Source organism: Callionymus lyra, chromosome 8 (assembly GCF_982586985.1).
Source record: "Callionymus lyra chromosome 8, fCalLyr1.hap1.1, whole genome shotgun sequence".
NCBI lineage: Eukaryota > Metazoa > Chordata > Actinopteri > Syngnathiformes > Callionymidae > Callionymus > Callionymus lyra.
The window spans coordinates 11,207,867-11,227,500 of record NC_141825.1 but is presented as its reverse complement, the minus strand read 5'-3'; the positions used below and the strand labels follow the sequence as shown (position 1 = coordinate 11,227,500).

Here is a 19,634-nt window from a genome sequence, read left to right as displayed (position 1 = left end):
TGGTTAATAAAAACCCAGTAAAGAAACACCAGGTGACAAACTTATGCAATAACCGAGCCCTGGCAACTCCGGGCTTTTTGAAGGGCGACTCTTGGTTTCCAAGGGAGATCCCAGCCACCTGCTTTCTCGGCGTCAAAAACCTTCTGCTTCACAGCTGACGCATCAATTCTTAAATTGAAAGAGCAACTAAATGTTGTTTTCTTTCCAACATGGCTGCTCAAAGTTCAAGTAGAACCGTGTATTTTTTGAGTAACCATTGTGACGTTGGTCTGAACATCCAATATCTTTTATTTTCCAACTTGTTTTTCCTCATAAACGATAGTTTTCACCTGCGACTAATCCTTGAAGTGCTCCTGACTTCAATTATTAAAAGTCATTATGGTCTTTGGTTGTAATCATTTAACTTGGTGATAGGACTAGTGAGTGTAGCCAGGTTACTTATTCACTTCTTCGTTCATCCACTGACCGTTGTCGCTCTCTCACAAAAAATATCCTGGTAATCTTCTATAATCAATTTAACCTGACAAGTTTGATTATTTAGCATAGAAGTTTAATGAACTGAAGTCTAACAGACCAACCATTTCCAATTGCGTCAATATATATCTTTAAGATAGCTCAAAATATGTTTTTTTCATGTATAATCTAGTTTTCTTAACACGATTAACTGTAAGGGATCAATAAAGTATTACCTTACCTTACCTTAAATGGCAGTACTTTTGTGACGTTTTATGTAATATTTTCTATTGTACTAAGAATTCGAACCATAGCATTAGTTGCTGCTAACTAGGAAATAAGTGAAATATTCTAAATGTCTAGAATTGCGATATCGATATAAAGGCGATATTTTTTTCATTAACCTTAACATGTAATGAGTCAAACTAAACACAAACAACAAATACACAAATAAATGTGAATACTTCCAAGCATAGAAAGGTCCAAATATTTACACATTTTGTCTAAAAGTAGCATTTTTTAAATTCTTCTGCAAAGAAAATGACTCAAGCATTTAAAAAAAAATGCATTTATTTGCATTGTATATATTAACACGATGGGCATTCAAGTGTTGTACCTGCAGACAATTTTAACTTTTTCTTAACTTAAAGTGCAAAAGCAATTCTTCACGCACATTTCAGAAGTCTCTGGAGTTGCAATTTGGGTGAAATATGTGTGAGAAGGCAGTTGAAATCTTCGGTCGAACTCCTTTCAAAGTTTCAAAAAAGTCATCGTTACAAACTGAATTGACCGAATGATTGCGATATAATGCGTAGCGGCTGTTGTGTAGATTTGTAGTGTTGTTGCCACTGTTTTTCTCGAAAGAATCTAGGGACAACACGGCTTTTAAAGTCACGCCTGATTGGTCGAAGTGCACGTTCAAGAAACTCTTGATTTATACAATACATAAATATAAATTATCTTTACCCTACTACTGCTTACAAAGCTTTCCATTTTAGCCACCTTTCTTTGACACAAGGTAACACGGGAAACGGGTTTATATTAATGTGTTTTCTTGTTGTGGATGGAAGTATTGGCAAGAACCTTACACTACGCATAACGATACGATACCATCCCAATATTTCAAAATCAATATATTGTGATCAATCGTGTTTTACAGAAAAAAGAACAAAAAAACAACAAGTTAATCATACAATTTTACTTAAAAGAAAGAAATAAGTCACTATTTAATTAAAATAAATGGTGATCCTACTTGATCTACCGTAGTAGATGTGTGGAAGTTGTATTTTACTTTCAAACCAGCTAAGATATACATTTTATTTTGGGGGATAAATATCAATATCCTGCTGTAGATCAAAAAATATAATTGCTATATTTTCAAATATATAGGGGTTTTCACAATACAGTAAAATTTAACTACATACTGATACTCTGAATACATTTCTATACTGGATACAATTATTAATACTAAAAGGATAAAAAAATTGAAAATAAAAAATGTTTTTGTTAACAAGACAAATGCCAAACCTTTTAGAACAATTAACTGAACCGAATATAACATATTTATAAATGATGAAAAAAAAAACAGTGCAAAAGGAAACTGCAACCATGATCACAATTTTCATTCTGACAATATTTTGAGGTTATTGATACTTTTGAAAATGAGTATCTTATCCGTATAAAACATTTTAGTATCAATACTAATTTTGAGTTTTGATTTTTCAAATGCAATTTACGGTCGTTTTTGTAAAACCAATCCGTTTTTTATTCCATTCAAATGTATTCTTAAAAGATGACATAATGCCCCAAATGCTTCACAAAACAATCAAACTTTGACAAACTTGTTTCAGGAAGTACTTTATGAAAACGTGAATAAATAATCGAACTATTGTTTCATCTTGTGTAGCTCCAGGATTGGTTGAAGCGTTTATTTAAATGTTCTGTCGTCAGCGGGGGGCACAGAGGTCATCCCCCATTCGGTCGTTCAACAAACCATTTTTGGATGCTGTTTATAAACATGATGTCATCGGACAGCGGGGGGGTTGGGGGGAAGGGAGGGAGGGGTGGGCTCGACCGTGATACCTCCCCAGAGAGACTCTCCATACCATCATCACTCCATTAAAATCTATTATCTCCGGAGCAGGCCGGTGACTCTGCTCGTATGGATTCTTTTTTTTTTTTACAAATGACGCTCTTAAATATCAAGCATGGTGAAGGAGAGGAAGGGTAGCTAGTTTTTTAAACCTTTGTTTGTGGTAGAAATGAACTCTAGAGTAACAATTGTGATAAATTTCTACTGTGTCTTGAAGTGTTTTGGCGCAAATATCAGCCTCCATTACGGTCATTGTTTACTCCTGTTTATCTTTAGTTTAGTGTCTAGATTTAATGTTTCTTTACGCACATTTGACTTGCAATTACTATGGATCGTTACTAAAAAATATATATATTCTTAGCTTTCATCTTTAAATGGCCTCTATCTACAATCTGCTTTAAAAATCGAGAGTAAGTTACTAGATTAAATGTTATTTGAAATGTGTTTTAATACAAATGTGGGTTGATTTGTCCAACCAGACTGGTAGCCAAAGCTAATAGCAACAGACCTTAACATTTAAAAAATCTATATGTAAATTTAAAAAAGAAAAAATTCCCGTCATTTCCTGTGTAAACTGTTCATTTTAGGTAATATATAATACTCTTAGTTTAATACCTAATAATTTAGAATGTGAACTTTCTCCTATAATTTTAATTTCCCTTCAATCTTCTTTTTCTTTTACAGTAACTCTTATAAAAAAGTCCATCTCATGGGAATCATTGCCACATTTTGTTCCGATAGTTGAATATATCGTCAAATCTGTTGCGCAAACTAGCGATAAAAAGTCGTAGATTCAGTGAAAAGAAAACCTGTTATTATTATTATTATTTTTTTTTAAATCTGATGACGTGTATTATTTTGGTTTTATTTGTCATTGTTATGTCATTTTCTAAATAAATCTTACTTTACAGTTTTAATTCCCCTGTGACACATTAAATACCTCTATTTAAAAATGTAAAATATAGATTTTATATCAAAGCTCTTTTCTTTACAGTCGTTTCCAGTTTAAAAAACCATCAATTTCCTTTTTTTTTAAATGGATATTACATCTTCCTAGAAGACAACGTATCGTCTAAATCATTCTTCTCAAGCCTAACACTACCTAGCCTTCACCCGGTTTATTATTTGGTCGTAGAGCCCACGACAAGCGACTTCTCCTGCCGGCCCCCCACTCACTGTTCTGGACCGGAGCCCCCCCTCTGTAAGCTGTCATGTAAGATTATACTTTCGGGTCCGGGGCCTGGGCTCTTGGGTTTCAAAAACGAACTGTTAATTTCCCAGGCTGGAAGGTGGCGAGCTATAAATAACACCAGACGCACTATAGCGCTTGTGTACATAAACACACACCGCTCGCTTCAGTAGTGAAAAACGAGCAGAAGTTTGGACGTCGTCCTCGACCAGAATATCAATAAAGAGAGCTTTGAAAAAAAAAATTTGGGGCGTCCTTGGCCGTGCACTTCTATTGTGTCGCTGTTATTGTTTGAGAATAGGAAAGACTTGCAGTGTAGCGGCTACTTAACCCACAGCAACTTCATTGGATGATGATCTTTATCAACATATTTCTAAGGAAGTCGTGAGTTGGCTAAAAAACGATGGTTCTCCTCTATGACTACATCATGGAACTAAAGCCTCGTCCCGGTCCAAGCCCGATCCAAACCGTGGGTGAAAGTGCCAATGAATCCATCAATGATTAAGTTAGACGTTCATCTGTGTTTGCGCCGCATGTGTGGATTATTAATCACACGCTGACATGGCCCAGTTCAGTACGAGAACCGTCTGTTTTCCGCTCGTGTCGGTAGAAAAAACCTGCTTCTGTTGGATAAGACGTGTGTGAACGGTCAGTTTTTTGTGCGAATCATTCAAGTCTATCTTATGTGGATTCTCAAAAAGCTTCTGTCATGTTTTTTTAAAAGTCACATCATTTGTTAAATATCTATATTTGCTGAGGAAAATATAAAGTAGAGGACAAGGTTGAGAGAGGACAAATTCACGGTAAAAAACTAACTCGTATTATCCATTTAATACATTTGAATTTTAGTATTTAAATGGAGTTCATTGTTAATAAGTGCAGTTGACGTTTCAATTAAAGCACTTTTAATATATTGATTTGTTGATCCTGAACGTTTCAGCAGTTGTTTGTTGACTATTTATACTTCATTTTAGCTCTTAAGAAATATAAAAGTGCCAATAATCAATATTTATAATTGGTTTTATGCGATTATTACCCATGTTAGCTTCACGGAAAGTTCAGTTTCAGTTTATTTTAAAAGCAATGTGCCGTTAATTTAGCAGGGAAACGCTCCAAAATAGCGCTTTACACCATAAAGGTTGAACCCGTTTCTATAATTAAACTGATATCAAACTCATTTTCTTTAAGGTTTTTGTTAAATAATTCAAAATTATTCATCTGTGTATTGGTTGGATATCTATAATTTAACAAACAATAATAAAACAAATATGTGTTTAGGGAAAATAACAACATGCTAAAAACTTAATACAATGTAGAAAAGTGACTAAATGTGACATAACTGTGAGAAAATCCTTAATAAAATGTATTTGTAAACCTGAATGTATGATTGACGGTAATTGTGTACCCCAAAAATGGAGGACAGAAAACCCTCTGAAAAGGTCCTACATGACTAATAAAAGTGTTAGGATTCCTTCATCAAGAATTTCTCTTTTCACGCCCGTTGCTCCGAAATCCGAAGTCAAACCCGAGTCTTCAACATCTCTTTCGCTATTGTACTGGAAAACACCCCGACTTGTCACGACTGGTCGTCTTTGTTGCAGTGACTCATTAAGTCTTGTCATGATTCCCGCGCAGCTGCTGGCTCAGGGTTGTGACTGTGTTCCATTTAATGGATGTTTCGTCACCGTTTCTCCGTTACTTATACCAGGCTTTGAGAGAACATTACTTTAGTTAACGTCTCAAAATATACATATTTATCTGAACATTTTTGTAAACCATCTTAAGAACTAATTAATAAATGGCAAGTATTCTTTTCCTGGTGCTTAAATACATGTTTGGAACTGTTTGACAAATAATCTCTTTTAATGCTAAATGTTATTTAAAAGTGTTTATAATTAATGTTTATAATGCACCCCCCCCATTTCTGTTCTCATCATTTTATTTATTATTTTGTTCATCTTATTATATTTCTATTCTATTTTCTTTTTTTTATTAATTTATTGTATTTATTATTTTTATGTACTTATTATTGTTTTTGTTATGTGTAGTGTATAACGCTGTTTTTTTCCTTGGTACAGTATCGATACTCGACAGTGCTGTATTATTTTGTTTTAAATTTTTATAATAGTTCTTTAAAAGTTTATAGTTGAATTAAGTAAGTGGAAAACTAATAAAATTCCTTTTTAATTTTTTTCATTTACAATTAACATTCATGTTTTCATTCTCTTTGTTCATTTTTTTGTTGCGTTTAATCTTATGACATTTTGGCAATTTCGACTTTAGACTTTCTTTAATGGCTAAGGATGAGAGGATACAGTCGACTCCAGCAGCTTTTAAAGCTGATTTTTTTACTACATATTTAAGTTTCAAATCAAAGAAAATTTTCATTACCGGAAGAAAAAGCAGTGTGAAAATGCTGAATCTGCTGAATCTGGAAACGGTTGAAATGATGGCATAATGGAAAAATACTGATGTGAGAACATTAAAATGAACTGAAAAAGGTTGCAAAGAAGAAAAGGAAGAAGAATACAAAGAAGGTGAAGAACAAAAAAGTAGTAGAATTTGTAGTAGAGGTAGTAGTAGAATAAGTTATAGTAGTGGGATAGAAGTAGTAGTAGTAGTAGTAGGAGAAGTAGTAGTGGTAAATAAGTAAGTAATGGTTATTTTCTAGAGCGCCTTTCTAGACCGGTTCCCAAAGCGCTTTAACGATCAAAAAACAATAGACAGTTTAAATATTACTTAAAAGATTAAGACGCATAAGACAGACTGCCAGTGAAGAGTTTTAAGGATCGGAGAAATGTGAGTTCTTCTACTAGAGCCGGTCAGAATTTTCAGACAGAGTTTTGTATTAGAATTACTAGTGGAAGTAGCAGAAGTAGTAGTAGTAGATGTAGAACTACAATTAGTTGTAAAATTATAAGTAGAATTATTAGTATTAGTATAAATAATAGAATTAGTAGTATTATTAGTAATATAAGTATAAGAAGTAGAATTAATAGTAGAATCCGTTGTAGAAGTACAATTAGTAGTAAAAGTAGAATTTGTAGTATTAGTAGTTGTAGACAATAAAATTACGGATATACTTTGTAGGAGGAGATGCGGCACAAAGGTTTAGGTCAGAAGAGCAACAGTGGATCTCAATAGCAATTATTGTTGCTCATGTATCGTGATATGTGTCGATATGTGCCCCAGATTTTGCCGATACACCTGACAAGTGTACAGTCTGACTCCTAATATGTATATGTACAGGTTTTTTTTAAAAACATTTCCCCAATGAGGGAAGAATGGAAAGGTATTTCATATCACATCATAAAATATGCTATTTCAGTCATTTACTTTCAGTTTTCAAATGATGGTCTGATACACTTTTATTAAATGAATACACATATGGACGAAACAGGCATATATGAAACATTAAGTTCAATATTTAGATTAATAGAAGCTTTATGGCAGAGTGAGGGATAAAGAAAGATAAAAAACTATAGTCAAATATTTAATTTTATACATTGATACAATTGACTTTACCAAAAAAAAAAGGTTTTTAACTCACCCTCGCTGATTTTATTGCATTTTATTGTACTGTGCTGTTTTAATACCTCACAAAACTATCTTAATTTTTTTTAATCAAACTAATATCTGGTGCTTAATTTACTGTGTCATTTTTTAATTATTCTTGTTCAGTTTGCATTACGCTCTTATGTTAAAGCACTTTCTGACTAATAAAAGTCTGAAAAAGTGCTATAAAAAAATAAAGATAAATATAATTAAAATGTTTAAAAATGTATATATTATTCATACTTTATTGGAGAGAAGGACACAAACTTGAGGGATATATAAAAAAAACAAGAGATGGTTACATCCCAAAAAATGTGTTGTTAACTAAAAAAATAAATAATAATAATGATAATAATACATCTTTATTAGAAGGCGCCTTTCTGGACACTCATGCTCAACATACATTTAAAATGTACCCTCAGTGCGATTCTTCTTCTTCTCTGCTGCCGACCGTCGCTGTGACTCGCTCGGTTCTGACCTGAAGTCGTTCTCTGTGTTGGTATTTAGCCGGGGTTCAAAGGGCAACATCAGTAATGTGAGGCTTGAGTGATGAGTCCATCGGCTTCTCTTCTCATGAGCTCCCCCTCCTCCTCTCTCCATCCACTCTCGGCGGCTCACACCAAGAACATAATGTACCTTCAGCACATTTTTAACATTCCGCTTTAAGGGTCTCGACCACACACCCTGCTCCACCCCCCCACCATGCTTATCACCCCCGAACACTTGTATATCTTTTTGAAAATGTATGGCGAAGAAATGATTCCCACTTGATCCTAATCTGTCTTTCTCTTCTCTCTGCAGCCGACATGACGGAGTACAAACTGGTGGTGGTGGGAGCTGGAGGTGTGGGCAAGAGTGCTCTCACCATCCAACTCATCCAGAACCACTTTGTGGACGAGTACGACCCCACCATTGAGGTACGCCGGCGTTATTACCCGCATGAATTATTCTGAAGGAGTCCTTCATGTTGGGATGGAAAAGCAAGTGAATATGAAAACAAAGCAAAAACACATTTTTTTAAAATGCCATTAATACCGCAAAACGTTAATTGAATAAAGCGTGGTTGGGGGGCCACAGGCGGCCCTTTCGTTGTATTTATTTGGCCCTCATGACGTCAGAGTAAAAACTATTACTGATCAATGTTGAAGTGTTTCTGACGTGACGTTTCTTGATTACTAGTAAGAAAGTAAGTAAGTAAGTAATATTTATTTATTTATATAGCGCTTTTCCAGACCAGGGTCACAAAGCGCTTAAACAATCAAAACAATACTCAAAAAAGTATATACTTTAAAGATCAAGATAATACTGAGAACAACACAGGAGTTCCAGAAAATCAAGGAAAAGCCTGAACAAATAAAAACGTCTTAAGATGTTTCTTGAAGGAGTCAGTAGACTCTATCAAACGCAAAGAGAGAGGAAGATCGTTCCAAAGCTTAGGAGCAACAGCCTGAAAAGATTTCTCTCCTCTACTAGTGTATTTTTTGTTTCTCTACAAACTAAAACATGTCTAGTATCAAGGGATGAATAGTATACAAGTTGAATGTACTTTTTATTTAGAAAACCAAAAAAAATGTATACGGTTTACTGTTATTTTCTACAGAGCACCTAAAGCAATGGTTTTAAAATCAATAACACACTTTTAACATGACGAACTAAATGTATATTTAACAAACTGTACGAGTAAAGCACGAGTGAATATTATTGTTTGTTAATTCTTCGAGGTTCGTTCAACGTGAGTTTGAACCTCTTTGTAAGTCTCTATCTGAATCTTTGTTCCTTATCTTATCTTAAACACTGGCATCTTTATAGGCCAACAACGAATGACACATTTGAAAATGACGCACAATGAGCATCAATATGATAAAAGACTACATAAATGTCGAACTTGTCTTAAAGTGAAATGCGAAAAAATCTTACTTTATTAAACCCTCTGGAGATCTCCTTCTGGAAACTTGGTATAAAAAGAGAGAATTAAAAAAAGACGATTCTCTCCATGTTTAAAAGTATCCATTAAATGAATGATTAATTAAAAAAGCTTTGCTGTGGAGCTACTGGAGAGGCAGACGTTCTCTAACGCCTTCGATCCAAGAACCTGTGCAAACTACATAGAACTATGTACTAAGGTTTTTAAAGAGGGTCAAACTCCAACCCTCTTGACTCACTCACATGTTTCATATGTTGAAGTCTTCCTCTCCAAGATGCAGTAAGTCCTTCATCATGACCATGTTTTTAACTTATTACTTTATAAAGTTCTCCCCCGTCTGAAATTTTGGCGAACAAGAGGTTACGAGAGCGAAGTCCATTATGATGTAATAATGGTCTTCACTCCTCCTCCAGCTGTAATCCCCCTCGCTTAGTTTATACAACGAGTCCCTTGGAGGGGGAGACTTCCGGGATTGGTTATGCGCAGTGACAAACCTTAATGTTTGACCAATCACAGCAGAGTGGATGTGGTTATGATAAACAAGATTTAATCTCCAGAAAAACTGTGTTTTCAGTGGGCGGGATTTAAGATCATTTTCTAATGTAAATATTTCAACGAAAAGAGTTTTGTACAAACAGACACATACTGATGATACAATAAAGTCCAAGATCTATTTAAGATTCACTTAAATCCACACATTAGTTTCCCTTTCAGTACCAGATACTCATAGAGTGAATCAAAGCTTAAAGGAGAAATCATTGCGACAGAGTTAATCAAGCTTTATAAGAAATTGTGTTGTTTCTTGCGCAGGAAGTTAAAAAAAGGAAATTTAAGTCATGCTAGTTATGACCACAAATGGGTTTACTTCAGTCTTGATTAAATGTGTAAAAAAATCGAATCTCAAGTTGACATGCCCGTTATCATATCTGAAGAGTTTAGATGAAAGATCCATTTGACTGTTTATGATAAAATGATCACCTCCATGTGGATTTCTTGTTCAAAATCAAAATACATTTGGCTCATAAAACACTGTATTTTATCTGTTTTATCTGTTAAAACAAGATGGCGTGCTGCATCGCAGCCTACTCCCATCCGTTTTTAATACTTCTCCTTTGGATTGAATACAAATAATTGTCATTGATGTAAACCTTTTGTTTAACCCTTGTTTTATCGATCTACTGTTATGAAAGAACATATAAATGTCAGACCTGCATACCCATGAGCACTGGCACAAATGGGGAACTCAAAAAACTCATTAACCCTTGTGTTGTCTCGGGGGTCAAGGTGAACCAAAGGCCCTGAAAAGAAATGTGTTTGTGGTATCCCTTGTGTTGTCTCTGGGTCAAGGTGAACAACAGACAGCACAATGGATGGAACAAACTCATTTGTTTTCGGGTTCTCAGTTGATGTTAGATGGGATTATTGCAAGCAATGAGAAAATATCTTCGCTATTGATTCGTTAAGCAAAAGCTAACTATAGTGATAAAGGATCTCGATCTGGAAAAAATAATGATTTTTCTTTTCTTGTTTGAGGCACAGCTAGTATCTTAAAAGCTAAGAACTAATGTTTAAAGAAAGTTGGTAGTAAAAAAAAAAACCCATCACAAGACTGGAGACTCTTTTTCCAAACTGGGTGAAATTAACCTCCGTCCGGCTTGAAACAACTTGATATTTTTATTAGTTTTACGTAACTAGATTTGATGCCCTTCTGTTCTCCCACCGTCTTGCTCCGCTCTCTTTCTCACCACGCCTGCATGTGGCCGGACAATGTCCTTTTTGTGTATTTGCATTCCTGGCCCCTATGCTCTAATAAACAAAAGGAAGGCACTCCCATTTTTTTTTGGAAAGCCGGGAAAAAAAAAAACGCTCGCCTCTTTTTGTTTTTTTTAAAAGCTACATTGACGTGTGGTCCTTGACGTTCCGTTGACGTCTCTCTTTTTGCATCTTCGCCGACCATCTTGTTCTTCTCCTCGGCCTAGGACTCGTACAGGAAGCAGGTGGTGATTGACGGGGAGACGTGCCTACTGGACATCCTGGACACGGCAGGTCAGGAGGAGTACAGCGCCATGAGGGACCAGTACATGAGGACGGGCGAGGGCTTCCTCTGCGTGTTCGCCATCAACAACACCAAGTCGTTCGAGGACATCCACCAGTACAGGTGCGACCAGTTTAAAAAAACCTTCCACGTCTCGTGGAGGTCCGACATGTGTGTGTACAGGCCTGTTGTGTTCGCCGGACGTGTGCGTGCCAGCTACTCTGCAGCGCTTCGGATGATGTCATAGTGTAGCGTTTAACAGCCAAAGAAAGCTTCGCCCCCCCCCACCCCCCCCTCGACCGAGGGATTACAGAATGATGCCGGTGAAATCGATCCTGACTCAATTAGAAGAGCTGGGAGAGGTGGCACTCCCAAGGACAGCAGAGGAGGGTCGGAGCGAAGGAGCCTCGCTCATATTTCAGTTCAGACTTTTTGTGTTGCCCTGGTCCTCACAAAAAAAAAAACAAGCGACTATAGCCAGAGCGGTCTGATGGATCTGTGGGGAAAGAGTTTCGTTTGACGGCGAAGACGATGGCATGTAAAGGTGTAGGGTACGATGCTATATATATATATATATATATATATTCAACAGCATAGAAGGGATAGATTATTTATTATTTTAACATTCTCAAACCTTTTTTTCTGTTAATTTAACAATAAAATATTAACTTAATCTTCAAACTAGACATTTAAACTTGATGTTGTATTTGCTACCTTATGTAGGGATGTAAGAAAATAACACACTTTACACAATATATATATTTTTGCTTTTAAATAATTATGTATTTTTATCATAGTTCTGTTATGGATTATATTTTATAAAAACTGTGTATAATGTTATTTAAAATTGTATTTACAAATAATATTTTAATATTATTTATTGTATTGCAATTGCCGCCTCCGCAGTTGAAGGAACACTGAAATCCTGGCCATGACTGAGGACAAGAGGATACACTTGACTCCACCAGCTTTTAACGCTGATGTTTATACATAGTTTGATATCAAAACAAATGAGAGCAGTTACGACTTCATCAAGAGTCATGTGGTCTGTACATTTTGGAGAGTCAAGTACTCGACATTACTATAAATATATCCTTGTTCCTACAGTATCAGAATATGTAGTGTCAGTGCATCAGTATCATGATAATGTAACCCCTTATTCTTCTCAATATACACCCCTACTGGGATGATTGGTTGTACGATTTGAAGTGAAGCGCATGATACAATTGTCCATGCTAAAGATGATCAATACATATATACCTTAAAATATTATTTATATCAGTTATTTCAGTGAAAAACTGTGCAAATATGTGCTAAAGGCTTTACAAAAAATCCCTAAAAAGCCAAAATTTCGATGAAAATTCATTCTGAACTAGGATTTCATTAAAACTCAATAATTACAATTAATATCTGAAATGTGTTGCCTTTTTTTTTTTTAGCATTTTCGACATTTATTAGCAAGGTACTATATGGGGCAACATACAGCAGTTGCCATGTACAACACACAGTTGGCGAAGAAGAGTTGTTTGAGCAGTTTCTGACAAAAAACCTTCAACTCATTCCTTAATTCAGATGGAACTCCGGAACGCCTTAAAAATAACAAATTTATTAACAACCTGTCCCTCTACCCATGGATGACATTTTGTCAGACAAGTAAACTAAAAAATAAATCACGCTCTTCTGTGGACATAACAATGGAAAGAAAAAAGTTTCTTGTTATAAGCATCATATTATTTATCAGCCTTGTTTCAACAAAAACATTGAGGAACTGCCTTATCCGTTTAAAAATCTTCTGGTGGGAATTTAATAACAGTGTTTTTTAAACGATAATGGAGCGTCTTACTCCGATATCTACCATCCTAGCTATTTAAACTTCCTTTTGTTGCATTTTTTTTTCTTTTGTGTTTGCCTCATTTACGTCGCGATTCCCTTCCTTATGGATCCTTGATGTCGCTGTAGGCTCTCAGGGTCATTAAAAAAGTATCTATAATGCATTTGTTTATTGGTGTCACACCACGACTGGTGTAAATATTTGGCCGTATCGAAGTTCTCTACCATCCTCATCGTGGTCATTTTTATATAGCTTGTGACTGATGAAGTTTGTGGATGATAGAGTCATTTTCTAGGAAGTATTAGACATGAGCTGAAAGGGAAGCTTTATAGACTGGCCATGGCAAGACAGGAAGTTGGAGTTAATATTGAAAATGGCTGCATCTGGAGAGGTTTGGAGACGAGTTAATGCCCAGATGGTTGGAGGGTTGTCTTAGATGGAGGTGGCCAAGGCGTGTTTGTATCCAGCCACAGCTTCAGCTGCAAATATGAGAGGTTTTTAAATTCTGTAAACTATTGAATGCACCAGTTTTGGTCGTCGTAAAAAAAAAAAAAAGGACCTGCTGGATTTGAAGTAGACTAGCGTGTGAATTCTTCGGCCAGTTATCGACGGCCCTCGGGCGGATGGTCACGTACTGCTGGCAGAAGAAGAGCTGATCCGATTGATCGGGGACTCGCTGGAGTCCCAGCCCCCATTCCCCTTCCATTACTCTGACCTGGTGGTTGGCGCTGGCCGCCGTGGCGATGAGGTAATGCTGTTTTGCTGCTCGTCCTTCCCCTCCCTACAGCAGTGCAGCACAGGCCGGCGACCGGCAGCTTCCTCTGGGTCCTAGAGTCTCCCCCGAGTGATGCTGGTATTGATGATGATGAATGACTTTTTTTCTGGTTGCTGAACAACTTCCTCTGTTTCTGTGTTTTGCTTCAGAGAACAAATAAAGCGAGTAAAGGACTCCGACGACGTCCCTATGGTCCTGGTGGGCAACAAATGTGATCTGCCGGCGCGGACCGTGGACACGAGGCAAGCCCAGGAACTGGCCCGCTCGTACGGCATCCCATACATCGAGACGTCGGCCAAGACACGGCAGGTGAGGTTGTCGGACTCACTTCTGCTTCTGACGGGATGTTTCAGGAGCTTCCAAATATGCTTTTCACAGATGACAGATTCCCGACTTCACTTTTCAACAAGGAAGAATAGCAAAGAACTTAAAACCCCTTATTAAATTGAAAGAAAAAGCAGAAAATCTTTATTTTTATTGAACATTTAAAGACACTTTTTGTAAAACTGAATCCAAGAAAGAAGCTGAAAATTCCAGCTCAGAATAGTTCTTAAAAAAAACAACCCTGAGGTAATTTGCTTATCTTAAAATTAAGTTAGCTTTACTCTGAAAATGAGATTTATTTAAGAGATGTTTTCAAAGTGAATAATGTTTTAAGAATTCCTATTTCAGAACATACCTATCATCCTCTCCTGCCTTATCGTGCTATTGGATAAAAACGGCATGAAATTAGCCGGAAAAAGAATAAGCAGAAGATGGTTTTCTTGAAATAAGAGTTCCTGTATTGAGTTACGCTGAAAAGTGCTTAACATGATTCGTCTTATAATATAAAAAAAAGTTTAAATCTCTTTAAAATGGCATTTTTTCAATCTTATTTTATCATAAGATTTGAGTTTAATGATGAAATGTAAAGGATTTGGAAACTTTTATTTTGATCTTGAACACTTTAGGATGGATAAAGTTGAATCAACTCTTTTCTGACTTTAGGTTGTATTTTCACATCTATTATTATTTAAAGTGTTACGCCCCCTGTTGGCGTTAGCAGGATTTACCATAATGCAGCAAGTTGGGTGAGTGAAAGAAAACCAAGATAAGTTTCAAATATTTATCATCCAACAAACATCTGATTCTCTCTGTTCTCTGGGGGGAAAAAAATCTTGAACTGCTGGAATAGATTATAATCTCCTGCTTTATCTTCTTATTGGATTAAACGGCTTGAAATTAGCTGGACAAACTTTCTAAGAAGAAGCAGAAGATGATTTTAAAATAGGAGTTCCTGTATTTAGTCATGCTGGAAATTGCTTAACATGATTTATCTTCTACTTGTACTTAGAAACAAGTTTACATTATTTTTAAATGACAATTTAAAATATTTAAAAATGTAAACTTTTGTTTTGATCTTCAATCAGTTTTATTAAGTTTCTTATTTTGAATGGATAAATGTAACTGTTACCTAAAGTAAAAAACTAGTATTATTATTATTATTACTGTTATTGAGTTGAGGTGTTGGAGAAGCCGTGGACAAAAGTGTCGGGAGTTTTCTGGAACTATTTGACGGTGCTGCGATGACTCATAAAACGGGTTACCTTGGCCAGCGAGCGCAGCGTCAGTATCTGAAAGGACTCTGTGTACAAGTAGCTGCTGAGCTCTCGCTGTGTCTGACTCACACGTTCGTCTCTCAAATGGCAGAATTCCATCATTGGAGCACAAAAGAGGAAAAACTCATCCGAAATCTCGATGTTGCCTGGTGTTTCATTGTTTGAATGATTTGTATGATTTTTATTTTAAAAAGTCAGAGTTAAATGACGTTATTGGATTTGTGCTGGCAGGGAGTGGAGGACGCCTTCTACACACTGGTGAGAGAAATCCGACAGCATAAACTGAGGAAGCTGAACCCGCCGGACGAGAGCGGCCAGGACTGTATGAGCTGCCGCTGCGTGGTGTCGTGATGCAGGTGAAGAAGCAAAAAAAAAAAAAACCCCGTAGATGTCGGTTTGGATTTGATGTTGACTGTGTGCTGTATGGTAACGTGCCGGAGACATCGAGGAACGTTGAGTATTTCAAGATTAATTTCGAGTAAATGCATTACCATGTAGGAATGCTCGGAGAACTTGCGGTTTTAAACCATTTAGAACTTTTTAAAAGTGTAAATTTTGTCTTTCTTAACTGATCGCATTGATTCCATTTCTAACCAAGTCAGTTTTTAATGTAAGTCTTTTGGAAAAGTTATTTAGAAGGTTGAAACGTATTGAAATAAATCGTTTGGTATCCCAGGGTCAAGGTGACCCGAAGGCCCGAAAACAAATGTGTTTGTGGTATCCCTTGAGTTATCTCAGGGTCAAGTCGACACAAAGGCCTTAAAACAAATGTTTTTGTGGTATTGCTTGTGTTATCTCAGGGTCGACCTCCACTATATCATATGTATTTATGGAAGCGAGGGAGGTCGTTAACCTTGATCCAAAAACAAGGGATGCCTCAAACACATTTGTTATCAGGCCTTCGGGTCACCTTGACACAGAGACAACACAAGGGTTAATAATAAAAAAAATAATTTGATTAAATTTTGTACCATCTAAATCTATGAGATTTTGAAGTAACTGTTATTGACTTTTTGGGCTTTCGATAAGGAATGATACTGAAACCAGGTTCTGACATAAACGAAAGCAACTCTGATTCAAAACCATTACCTCATTTCTTTTTTTCAGTTTCAGTCTTACATTTGAAAATCTTTATTTAACTGCTGAGAAAAATACTGAGAGTCGTGCAGACTTAAACAGCCCCTGACCCAGATCCATGTGTCCTCTGGGGTCGAGAGAAACTCTTTGGTTGCTCCAAAAAATCACTCTCGGAACTTAAACCCATGTTGGAAATGAACGCAACAGCCGCCTCCAACCCACTCCTGGAAAGAAGCTTGTTGGTTTGTCGACAACAGCTTCATTAATTAGGAGTTCTACTGCGTTAGTCACAACCGTTCAAAAATAAAACCAACATTAAATATCTTTTTTTTTTAACGTCAAATTTTAATTTTAACATGGTTTATATTCAGCATTAAACTGCACAAAAAAAGAAAGAAAATGTGCTTGTTTATTTGACTCTGGGTTCAAATCCCTGTCAAAACAGAAGATTTTTTTCCCTACATTTCTTGAAAAATATATAGTTTTATTGACTTGGTTGCATGTTCTGTAACATACTGTCACAAGGAGCTCCTTGGCGATGTTGTGCTGTGTTTCAGTTCAGGTTTATAAACCACTACATTGTTTGGTTCCCAGAATCCAACCAAACTTCACTTCTTCTTTCCTTTTTTTTCTTCTCTCTTTCCAGCCGCAGCTGGCGGTCGCACGTTGACGAGAAATGCCTCAGCGTCTGGACACAGCATGGACTTGAAGATTGAAATATTAAACAACTCGACGATGATAAATAAACTTGTGGAGAAAAAAAAAAAAAAGTTTGAAGGGGCAAATGGAACCCGCCAGAGCTGACGGGAGCCGCAGAACCTCCGCGGAGGAGTCGGACTGTTGCCCCCTGGTGGCCAACGGAAGCCTGGTCCAGCTCTACAACTTCAGTCGCCCCACCCTTTTTTTTTTCTTTTTTTTTTGTTCTGTTTTTTTTTGGCTGACCCTTGAGCAACACCACTAATGACTAGTGTCACCTCCAGCGTGGTCTCAACCGGGCAGCGTCGCAAGTCTCCTAACTTATTGTTTCAAGTCTCAACACTGGTCTTAAGAGAGAGAGAGAGAGAGAACGAGAGAGAGAGAAAGGGGGATTTTCTTCAAGTCCCTTTTTTTTTTTTGGGCTTGTGCCGGGCCTCACCGACGGGACACCCCCGAGAAACTCCAACGAACTTTGGGACAGAGGGCCGACACGCCGTTTGTTGTTAACAGTTAGCTTAGCCGTGAAAATGTAAAAAAAAAAAAAAAGGATCTGGAGCTTATTTTGTGATTTGAAAGCACTATGTAAACAGCAGGACACGTTCGGACCTGCTGATCGTAATTGATCTCATCGAGGAGGCGTGGGCGGAAAAAAAAACAGATGCCTTTCTCTCCTCACAGATGTTTCTTTGCTAACAGTTTGTCTTTGTGGAAATAATAATAGTAATGATAATAATATCGGCTGGTGTAAGTAGGTGCTGGTGCAATAGAAGTCACATTAAGTCTTTAATATAAATCGACCTCGTGAAAGTTCTTCTCGTCCGACGTCTCGTCTTTTCGGGGACGGAGAGGTACAGAGCTTATCTTTTCAAGTCATCTCAATTATTAAGAGTCATTCCTCGTGTTCTGTAGGTCTCAGGAATCGGGATGTTTTAGCGGTCGAAAAAGAAGAAAAAAAGTTGCAGAATTTCACACAATTCCTGCCTCATGATAGTCAAAGTTATTCCACACACACGCCATACTACCCTCAACCTGCTCTTGACTGTGGGATTATAATGTGTAATATGTGACGGGATTAAGGGGTTGATGGTTCATGTCGCTTCGTTTTTTTTTTCTTTCTGTGTACTCATTTTACTGCCTAAAAAAAAAAAAAAAAAGGACTGATGTGTTTACTGTTGCCTTATTTGTTAGCTAGTTTGTACCTCATGTACGCGGCGAGTTCTACCTGAGAAGTTGTTTCATTTTTATGTGCAGAGTTATAGAGTTTAGACTGTACAGAACTTTAAAAAAAAAAAAAGACCCCCTTGCCCCCCTGCTCCCTTTCCCCTCAAGAACACTACTCTGATTTAAACAAATTAAAAAAAAAAAAAGGTGTATTGACATGTATCTGAATGTGTTTTAAAATGACTGCGAAAAGTCTGACAGTAATTCAGAGGAGCCCAATAAAAGCCATTTGCCTTAAACCTGTTGTCGCTTAAGATGGTCTTGATGTGTGACGCTTGCAAATGTCTTAAGAGTAAAAAAACAAACATGTTTATTTATACAGTTTAACTTTACATTATTTGATATTAGAGTCGATTTTTCTCTCTTTTACTTCCTTACATTTTTTCCTTTTTTCAGTATTGACCGTCATAATACTGTAAGTAAAGCAGAAAATAATACTCATCATTTTGTATTAATTTACATGTTTGTCCAAAGTATTTCTGATTTATATATAATAAAGTTATTTGAAATAATATATGTTATACATGTGGCTGTATTTACGTGGCCCTCATGAGTTAAAAGATCACGTAGAAACTAGCAATTTAATTTTGTATTTATTTGTATTATTCGTACTATTCTAAATATGACAATATTTGTTTTAGGACTTTTATAATCTGCTTTTTTCCAATTTTTGTGCGTATTTATTGCCCCTCAAATGGATTTAAGTGAATATAAATAAATATTTGGAAAGATTTATTTTTAAAATGTGACATACATCTACAATACGATTATAATTTCAAGATATTATGATTTATTTGTATTAGTATATATGTTTTGCTAATTTATTTATTATGCATGTTATCCATTTTGACAATAAATACCAGTAGAGACGGAGACAGAAAGAGAAATGCAATTGCTGCCCTCTAGTGGTAGAACATCAGTTAGGATAACAGGAAAGTCCAAGAACAAATGCGAAAGTTCTGCCTCGTAAAAGTTGAGAGGATCGTATTTTATTCAGCAAAATGTTTCTCGATAGCTATGGATTGAAGACATGTTTGTTTTTATTACATATTTAATGTTGAATTAAAAATTCTGAGCTACAATGCCATGCTGTTCCTAGATGGCATGAGTCTCAGCAAAAGACATCTAAAGCAGCTCCCAAAAGAACAAAAGAAAGTGGCATTGTTGGCTCTTTTTCCTTTTGTTTTT

General features: G+C 36.3%; 1 protein-coding gene across 1 annotated transcript in view; it reads left to right on the top strand.

Moving 5' to 3' along the window:
* Nucleotides 1-18,685, top strand: part of LOC148073648 (GTPase HRas) — a 20,813-nt gene extending 2,128 nt beyond the window's left edge. The window contains exons 2-6 of the mRNA XM_087796696.1: nucleotides 8,091-8,206; nucleotides 11,193-11,371; nucleotides 14,004-14,163; nucleotides 15,684-15,808; nucleotides 17,176-18,685. Coding sequence (XP_087652822.1) covers nucleotides 8,096-8,206; nucleotides 11,193-11,371; nucleotides 14,004-14,163; nucleotides 15,684-15,803 — 570 coding nt within the window. The 5' untranslated portion in view covers nucleotides 8,091-8,095 and the 3' untranslated portion in view covers nucleotides 15,804-15,808; nucleotides 17,176-18,685. The remainder of the gene's footprint in view (nucleotides 1-8,090; nucleotides 8,207-11,192; nucleotides 11,372-14,003; nucleotides 14,164-15,683; nucleotides 15,809-17,175) is intronic.
* Nucleotides 18,686-19,634: the final 949 nt, after the last annotated feature.